Below are 10,346 nucleotides of genomic sequence, written 5' to 3' on the forward strand. Positions count from 1 at the left end.
TAAAAATTCAAATAAAGATTTAATACATTTTTGGAATTTTTATTTTTGGAAAAACGTCCCTATAGATCTTTAAAAGTACTTTATTTTCTTTGGGGTTTTTTTTCAATTATAGATATACCCATTATCTCATAAGATGCCTCCCACTTTGAAGAATTAATTGCCATTTTAATTAATGCAATTAAATGTCCATTATGAAAAGCTTTAGGCGATGCGTAATATTCATTCATTATTTATTGTTTCTTCGTCTATGATTTGTACAAATAATGTTAAATAAATAATACGAAAATACTGTCTAATTACAATTTAAAAGTTATGGATAATTAAGTTATGAACAAGAAGTGAGGTTGTTGTCGTTATGTAACGTAATGAACTAGAATGTCACACATTTTCGATTATATAATAAAAAGGTGGGGTGGGGGTACAAAAAATGATGAATGTTTACATATTTGTTTTTTGTTTCATTATTATTTATTTAGCGTATTCGTTTTTGTCAATAAATTAAAATAAATTAATTTGTGTGTTTCTTTTTTTAATAAATTACTACAAACTAAGACCATAATGGTTCCTTTCGAGCGAGTCGAAAAAAGGCACATTTTTGGCATGGTAAATGCTGCTGCTACTACTTCCGCATAATCCAAAAATCGTCGTTAGCTAACGATTTATTGGGCATTTACTTGACCGGCATAAGCCAATTCTTGGGCATCATTCATGCTGCGAGCATATGGGTAGGCAGACGAAGCACCCGATGACCAGCCACCAGTGGAGGCACCAGACCAGCCAACATTGGAACTGTAGGCATTACCCAAAGAACCACCCAATTTACCGCCGAGCAATTTCGAGCCACCTAACAAGAGAGCCAAGAACAAGGCAATTTTGGCAACAATGATGGCCTTGGTGGTCAACAAAGCCAAACCGCCCAACAAGAGGGGTACAATGGCGAAAACTTTAGCACCGATGGCCAAGGCAATGGGGCCAATCATTTTCTTCAATTTACCGCGACCTGAAAAGAGTGTTTTTATTTAGATTTTTGTTCTGTTTTAGTTTTTAGGGTTTGTTTTTTTTTTCTTACCTTCATCCAAAGCACGAGCAATTTCTTGGGTAGCTTCAGCGGGTACCTTAACTTCCAAATTGTGTGTGCTCAAGAAATCGGTGGCACTTTCAACGGCCATATCAACCAAACGACCAGTACGTTCATCAGAATCTTCTGGCAATTGAGAGTAGACATCGTTTTCGCTCATGGCACGGCCGGCACGTTGGACAGGGGTGGCGGGATCTCTGTGAAAGGAACGAGATGAAATTGTAAAATGAATTTAAGTTCAATTTTAAATTAAATTTTAATAAAAATGTATATGTTGGAGAAATACATTTTTGCATTTCTGAAAATATTCCCTGAGTGTTCACTAGACTCAGGGAATATTTCCAGAAGCACGAGATAATCACTAATCTACTATCAGAATCAAAATGAAGTACGGATCTTTAAATCGAAAACCACATTTCAAACTCAAGAGGTATGAGTAGTTTTTGAAATATTGAATGAGGCTCCAGGAACTTCGCATAGGGTTCATTAAATACCGACAGATTTATTTCCATGCTGGAGATTTGCTATTAGCCTTAAAGAAGGATATAAGAAGTTAAGCAATGATGCGTGGATTTTTATTAGAATACCCCTTATTAGGAGAGATCTTCTTTTGCGGTAATGACTGAAGCATTTTCTATGAATATGGAGGCTTCAGTTAAAACCTGAAGGTATTTGGAGTTCTGGAGTTACATGGAATTTGTTCTTCAAATTATGTCGAACATATTGTAAAGAAGAGGGTGACAAAAATGTCCTACTATTACATCCAAATACAGACTAATGAAGAAATGCCGAATAAACGATTATTTAAAATATCAAAGGCAGTGATAGAGTTATTTCAAAGCTGGAGACTTTCTGGAATGGAAAGACGATTACCATTTATCCTGCAAATGACTAATTCTAAAAAAATTAAGGAAGAGAGTCAGCTCTTGATGAAAATTTACTTTAAAATGAGCCATTATTAATGGGTCTTCAAGTCACATCCAACAGGTCAGGACTTTGTATCCAAACATATATTTCGAGACCCATCCACTGTCTGATCAAGAAAGACAGAATAATAAAATATGTCATATCTTCATCCACATGCCCTGGTCGTATTTTAATATTTTCATTCAGGCCTGAGTAGTGAAAAATCTGAATCAGGATTCCCTACTGAGATATTTTAAAGCAGGTATGATGTGATTGGCTTAATTATCCGTTCATAAAATTAAATGAGGGATAAATAGGTCGTATTTTGGGTCCAAGGGATTTGGAGCCATTTGATCATATTTTCTACCACACTTGGGAAAATTCTCACATATTTTTACACTCGACCTTATAGGGCAGATATAGGAAAGGTTGAATAAATGTTTATAATTTATAATTTTGTTTAATTGAATTGTCTTCTCGATCTGTTTGTGATTCTCTGTCAATTTTGTAATTGTATTTTTTTTTTCACTTAATTGTTCCTTCATAATTATCAACATTTTAGGTATTCACTTATGTATTTTCACTTCAATTTTTTTAAAATTCTTCTGTCTCTTCTTCTTTTTGCATTTTAAATAATTTTCATTATATTTTATTTTTCACACACACCTCTTGAATGTAACACCATTGATCAATTCAATATTGCTGCTGCGGGCGGCACGATTCAAGGCTGTAATACCCTTAACGGCCAAACAGGTGGTCATATCGTCACTTTCCAAACAAGAACCCAAGTAACGGGCAGCACGGCCAAAGGTCGAATCGGTTTCGATTTTATTATCTTGTACACTGGGAGCGGCCCAGGCACAGCTGGCAACGACCAAGCAAACGGTGGCGATGGCGAATACTTTCATTTTCAAAATTAATTTTTTTTCTCGAAATAACCCGACACGTATTATATAATCCTTTTTCTGGAAGGCTGCTAATTTTCTTTTTCGTTTTGGTTTGTTTGGTTGCGTGCAACACTAATGATGGTTAAGATGCTTTTGATGTCAACTTCTTGAGAGCAACTGCTTTATATACCCAAAAAAAAGGTTTTCAGTTTCTTCTGCAGTCGCGAACTCACAAACAATTTTGTTTCAGAGTTTAAACGGAGAAAAAAAAACAAAACAACGAAAATTGAAACCATTACAAAATAATTCACAAAAGCAAACATTGTTTATGTTTTTTTGTTATTGTGGCTGGCAACAACAACGACGACGATGGCAAATTACTTATTGTTAACAGAAAGGGTAAACAACATCACACAGTGTGTAAACTGAGTATGCGCAACAGCGACATCAGCCCACAGCAGCAGCAGCAGCCGCCAACGAAGCTGCCAAAAATTGGGATACAATTTCTTGCCAATGGGGCCAGCAAGCATAGGAAATAACACTTTTGTTGCTCTCTGCAGAAAACAACACCGCCACACAGTCCAACATCCAAGCAAAAGTTGTAAATAATCAATAGCAACAACAACAACTACACACGATGCCGTTAAGAGCACGACATTTTTGGTTGTGCAAGATCATAAAAAAATAACACAGCCATACGTACTCGTTCACTTTCATGCGCTTACTCATTCATATAGATCTTCACGAACCTGCACACACACACACACTCACACACAAATATCAATCATCAAAAAAGCACACATAGCCACACACAAAAAATAGCACGGTCATAAGACTGATTGTCTGGCTAAATGCTGTTACTGCTGCTGCGGCTGCTTCTACTGCCGATGTGGTTAGTTAGTAAGCCGGGTAATCTAAAATGTTTACAAATCATGCGTGCGCTTAATAAGAAAGTCGGCGGCTGCTTTTAAATTTCAGTTTCATTTGCCAACATAATATGATGCAGCTCTCTGATATCAGAGGCCTATTAACTTCCCATGTGAACGGAATAACATTCGGCTGCAGAGATGCAGGCAGGCAGACAGATAGATTCATTCATTCACAAATCGAATATTCATTCATTGATAAACCGGTCAATTTAGATTTCATCGTGAATTAATATAACGTATACGTCCCGTTGATCTCGATCATAGTAACTAGAGAGAGATTTTGTGTGACAAAATGAAATCAGTACAAATTGAAGTTCTGGAATACCTGTTATAGCTTCATAGACCAAATAAAAAAATTGTAGTATTAAAAATGCATTTGAATAAGAATAGACCCATCTTCATGAAACTTTTAGTTCCATATTTTGTAGTGACTCGATAGAAACAATGAGATTTAAATTAAATTTGGCAATAGTCAGGAGTGGTTAAACTATGTTTGTGAATAATATAAAACTTCTCCGGAGGGTTGTAACTGGTGGTGTGTCATGGATATTTGTAATCAACCCAATGAAATCTGCTGCATGAATCAATATCTATAGACGTAATCCCTGGTCGGTCGACTATCAAAATGACTATCATACCACATGATTTTTTTTCTCAAATGGCGTTAGAATCAATAAAGTATAATTAATGGGTGATTGTGTTTATTTATTACTATAAAAACAGATAATTGTTCCCAGACTCTATAAAAATTGCTTCGAATAACGACCAAAAAATAACATATACGTCCCGTTGATCACGGTAGTTTTTCTTGTCTGTTTTCCTGTTCGCTCGCTTATGGTCATAAGTATGATCCTTTATGGCGAGGGGGATTTACCAACGTCTTAATTTACCGGATCAAACATCAAATTACAAAATTTGTAAAACATAAATCGGGGATGATGACAGTATGTTCAAGATGAGTAGTTGACCTATACATTGATACCAATTATATTGTGGCTTGGGCCTATTCTGATATTGTCTAATGCAAAATTTATGGTACTTTCAAATAGTGGGGTAAGCTTTAAGAAATTTTGCAAATTCTGGTTCAAGTTCAATGAGGACACTTATGACTTTCGGTGATGATCTATTAATATAAATGGTTGTATAGACCATATTTATGATCCAAAAACTATAAAATGGTACTCGGGAATTGGATCTGGGTGACGTATAAGTTTGTCTGTCTGCATTTTGATCGGTGGGAAAAAGTGGCAAAATTTTCCATTCTATGGCGTACATGTTTTCTTCAAGAAGACAGTGTCTTTAGAATATCGATGACATCCAAAAAAAAAAAAAAATACGTTTCAAAAGGACGTTTTTCGAGAAAAAAGAAAGATTTTGTTGACAATGTTAAGTTAGTGAAAACTCAAATCTTTTTCAAAGGACAATAAACACGGATATCTCGTTATGACGTTTGCCGCATAAGTCAAGATCTGTAGAAGCAGATTATATTGGGTGGAACGTGTAGTGTTCCCTTTCACTTTCAACGGTTGATAACGGGTAGTGCATTATAAGTTCTTGTCGAAGGGTTATATAGTCAATAATGAATATAACAAGTTCTGATGATAACGCCTCTTCAAAATCATTATTCCTATTTTTTTTTTTTTTTTTTTTTGGGAAAAATACAGTATTAGTGCAGTAGGTAACGAATTCCTCAAACGTTCCACAATAATAGTTCCGTTCAAGACCTAAAAGAATCTACTCATTTCACAAGTTTTGCAACTTTTTACTCGAAAACCGTTCCTTAACCCACAAAACTGGTAAACATTGAACAAAATTTAAAAGAACACAAAAGAAAATAGCTTTCTTTTTGTACAATTTTTACTCGAAAAATTTGTCCCAGTAAAAATGGTAAACAACTTCTGATTGGGTGTTATATTGATTTTGAAGTATTGCCATCTAATTTTGGCATATTTACTAGATTTGGGTTCCCGAAGTTTTTAAATTATTTTGCACTCTGAGAGCTATTTTGAAATGTTTCCCTTTTACTAGCATTATTTAAAATATTTATATATTAGCTATCCGGTAGATTTAGAATTCTTAAGTTTGGAATGAGGGCCACTAATGGAATGTGTGATAGATGTACCAAACGGCTTTTGAAATTCCGAAAAGTTCTAAAATGTACTAAATTTGTTATAATTTCGTACCATGTGAACGAATAGAGCCAGGAACGTATACAGAATTTCATTTCGGGGGGCCCACTTGTACAAAATGAAAAAATTTCTTTCTTGCAAACATGAATTCACTTTAAAAAAGTTTCATTTCACACTTGAAATTTGGAAAAAATGAAATTGAGAAATAAGATTTCTATTGGTTTGTATGATGTAGGTAGTAATAGAAATCTGTATTTATGTGTATCAAATGGATTTGGGCCAATAGAGCTGGAATGCTGAAATTTGGAGGAATGTAGATAAATTTCAATATTGGCATTTATGTGCTAAATTTTGCACAATTTTAATTTTTTGTGAACCGATAGAGCTGGAATTTTTAAATTAGAATTATTAAGTCTTGGAAAATTTTACTTATATGTACGAAAATTACAAAATGGTACAATTTGGATTTAGGTGAACCGATAGGCCTTATGGTCGATTCACTATCAAAATTAAACAATTCTCAACGACAAAATAAACAATATTTTAATTCTATAACAGTTTTTAACAACAATTGTTAAAAATGTTGTTAATAAACAACACCAAAAAATTCGAAGTTAACTTATCGACAAATATTCTTCAATATTGGATCTGCCTTGTTTTGTTCAAAATTTGTATGTATGTTGTTTTCAAAATGTTCCAAATTAAAAGCTTTTTGAAAGTTTATCGACAATTTCTCCACATTTTTACAGAATAACATGTTCGTTACTACAAACGATTTTATGTGTAGACAAAATTGTCGATTGTCGGATCGTTATAATTTATTGAATCGACCTACTGGAATCCTGAAATTTTGAGTTAGGATCGATGTTGGGGTGTGGGATTAAGGTATGTCGAACGTTTTAGAAGTTTCTACTAATGTGTACTAAATTTCATAAAATTTGAAAAAATTATACATTAGATCAGAAATCCAGAATTTTGGAATTAAGATTGTAGATTGTAGTTGAAATGTATTTTTGTGAGTTTGATGTAGTTTTTTTAGAGCTGGAATCTTGAAATTAGTTTTGGAGTATGCAGGAAGTTTTGGAAATTCTTAATTGTGTGTATTAAAAGATACTAAATTTGGAACAATTGGGATTTGAGTGAACCGACCGATCCGGAATCCCGAAATTGGAAAAAATATAGATTTCTATTGCTGTCAGAATTGGTGTGTAGGGTTGAGATATAGAGGTAGTTTTGAAAACATGAACCCATTCTGCATCCGAATTGGCTTTTTGATTACGAAGTGGACAGAATTTGACATTAAGAGATTTTTATATAAGTCCATGCTTTTTTCAAAGACCCCATACCAATGTCATGTGTCATTTTCCATATGTACAAGATCCTGTAGTTTAGTTTTTTGAATGTCCACCGCATGTTGAATGGAAATTGTTTTGAAAATATTGAAGATTTAATTGATTTTTAAAGGGGCAATTACGAATTAAATAAACTTTGTTTTTATCAAAACATATGTTTACCACAATTGTACGAGACCTCGAAATACCAAATTATATACTATAGGTTTAAAAACGATACTACAATATACAGAATATCCAAGAGTTAATTTTTCGTCTGAGAACTTCGATATAATAAAATTTCCAGATCCCCGGTTGGAAAGCAAGGGGAGGTGTGCTCAATGTCGTCGTCCTAAAGCTATAGGGATGGATACGAATAATACGAAGACCTTAAAACATAGACCTATATTGGAAATTGTCTGCCAAAAGTTAGTTTGTAGTATGAAAACTACGATATCCCAAATTAAAAGAACATGGGTTGGAAAGTGATTCAAGGGTCGTTTCAATGCCTAAAACAAGTTGGAGCTCCTGTATAGGGAATAATAAGAACATTTTAAAATTTCCTGTAGGATTTTTATATTTTATTGGAAAATGTTCGAAAATACAAAAAAGAGGATGTTATAGAGGAAATCATTAACATTTCCTCAAATATACTCTTGATTTACGGAATTTGACAGTTGAATTTTATATGATTAGTGCATCATTATCTACGATGGTAAACCCGCGACTTTTTAATTTACTTATTATATAGAGAAATACTTCTGAATTTTCACCTAACTTATTAAATTAATAAACCGTAGCATATATTTTATTTTACATTTGTTGTATGTTAATTGATATAACACATTTTAAATATAAGGTGTCCTACAAGTAATACAATTTTTTTCTGCCTCAAATAATACCATTACCCATGGGTAGAATTCGTCAGACAAATATTTTGATTCACACTATGGTATTATTGTCTGTTACTAACGTGATGTACAGTATAATTTTATAATAACTATTAGGGTACTAGTTGCTGTTAATGTCCTTGAACATTTATTAACTATTGCCAATAGTCACGAATAATTTCTAAATGACGGATTTGTCATAACACGCATTTTTCTCCCTTAAACTCTTCAAAAATGAATTAACACAGGCAAAATCGTTGTCTTAAGCCAAAGTAAATATCTTAAGCAAGTAAATACAAATATATTTCATCATCGTCTTCACAACGATCACCAGCACTGAGCGTCATCAGTGTCATCTCTTTTTTCCATTGTACGCCGTAGTCTGTTGACTACAATCAATAAGAGAGTTAACTTCAATCTACACTTGTTGCAATCGAGAAATGAAAACAAAACCAATTTTTATTTGCCCATTTTCGATTTCGAAATTTCTTGCCCAACCTTTAAAGTTCCATATTTCTTCTTCTTCTCAATGAGTTTTTTTCTCAGGCGTTAAATATTTGTATACCGATGTGTGAAATTGTGTGAGGTCTTTTGTTTGATGACCTAAATATTTTTTCTCAATAAAGTGAAAAAAATCAGGTGTAGTATTTTTTTATTGGTCACATTGATTTGCACTTGTCCGATTTATTGTGAGGGGAGGGAGATAAATATAGATAATATTGGTAATACAAATATTTTATAAAAAAAATCATCTTGAAAATATGTAGTAGAAATGTTTGATTTCAATATTTATACCCTTCACCACACTGTGGTACAGGGTATTATGTCTTTGTGCATATGTTTGTAACAGGCAAAAGGAAACGAGATAGACACATGGTTCCTTTCGAGAATATGCATAGAATCACTTTCTAAGTCGATTTATGCATGTCCGTCCGTCCTTCTGTCCGTCTGTCTGTCTGTCCATGTATTTTTGTGAGCAAAGTACAGGTCGCATTTATGATCCGAATTGGATGAAATTTGGCACAGCTCATTTGTTTGGCCCAAGGACGAACCCTATTGAAATTGGGAAAAATCGTTTCAGATTTAGATATAGCTCCCATATATATATTTAACCGATTTAATGTAAACGGTCCCTATATATCTTTCGATTTGCACGAAATTTGGTACAGCATAATGAATTAGGTCTAGAATGATGTCTGCCAAGTTTCGTGAAAATCGGTCAAGATTTAGATATAGCTCCCATATATAGTTTCGTCCGATTTCATGTAAATAGTGCCCCAAAGTCCCTATATATCTTTCGATTTGCACGAAATTTGGCATAACGTACTGAATTAAGCCTCGAGTGGTGTCTGCCAAGTTTCGAGAATATCGGTCCAGATTTAGATATAGCTCCCATATATAGTTTCGTCCGATTTCATGTAAATGGTGCACCAAAGTCGCTATATATCTTTCGATTTGCACGAAATTTGGTACAGCCTAATCATTTAGGTCTAGAATGATGTCTGCCAAGTTTCGTGAAAATCGGTCCAGATTTAGATATAGCTCCCATATATAGTTTCGTCCGATTTCATGTAAATGGTGCACCAAAGTCGCTATATATCTTTCGATTTGCACGAAATTGGGCATAACGTACAGAATTGAGTCTAGAATGATGTCTACGAAGTTTCGAGAAAATCGGTCCAGATTTAGATATAGCTCCCAGATATAGTTTCGTCCGATTTCATGTAAATGGTGCACCAAAATCCCTATATATATTTCGATTTGCACGAAATTCGGCATAACGTACTGAGTTGAGCCTAGAGTGATGTCTGCCAAGTTTTGAGAAAATCGGTCCAGATTTAGATATAGCTCCCATATATAGTTTCGACGGTTTTATGTAAATGGTGCGCCAAAGTCCCTATATATCCTTCGATTTGCACGAAATTTGGCATATCGTAATGAATTACGTCTAGAATGATGTGTGTTAAGTTTACTGAAAATCGGCCCAGATGTAGATATAGCTCCCATATATAATTTTGTCCGATTTAATGTAAATGTTGCACCAAAGTCCCTATATATATTTCGATTTGCACGAAATTTGGTATTGCGTAATGAATAAGGTCTAGAATTATGTGTGTTAAGTTTCGTGAAAATCGGTTCAGATTTAGATATAGCTCCTATATATTTTTTCTTCCGAGTGTGTGTAAATTGTGCACT

The 10,346-nt window shown here is 33.9% G+C and overlaps 1 protein-coding gene across 1 annotated transcript; it reads right to left on the minus strand.

The window, feature by feature from the left end:
• Window positions 1-642: 642 nt before the first annotated feature.
• On the minus strand, window positions 643-2,906 carry LOC133323036 (uncharacterized). Its single transcript, XM_061531995.1, has 3 exons — window positions 2,651-2,906; window positions 1,070-1,275; window positions 643-1,000 (listed from the first exon to the last, which is right to left on the minus strand). The coding sequence occupies exons 1-3, from the start codon at window positions 2,890-2,892 to the stop codon at window positions 660-662; spliced, it is 789 nt and encodes a 262-aa protein (XP_061387979.1). The 5' UTR covers window positions 2,893-2,906; the 3' UTR covers window positions 643-659.
• Between the last annotated feature and the right edge of the window lie 7,440 nt (window positions 2,907-10,346).

The sequence above is a fragment of the Musca vetustissima genome, unplaced genomic scaffold (assembly GCF_032173495.1).
Source record: "Musca vetustissima isolate MV318-11 ecotype Yass unplaced genomic scaffold, APGP_CSIRO_Mvet_v1 utg58588, whole genome shotgun sequence".
Taxonomy (NCBI): domain Eukaryota; kingdom Metazoa; phylum Arthropoda; class Insecta; order Diptera; family Muscidae; genus Musca; species Musca vetustissima.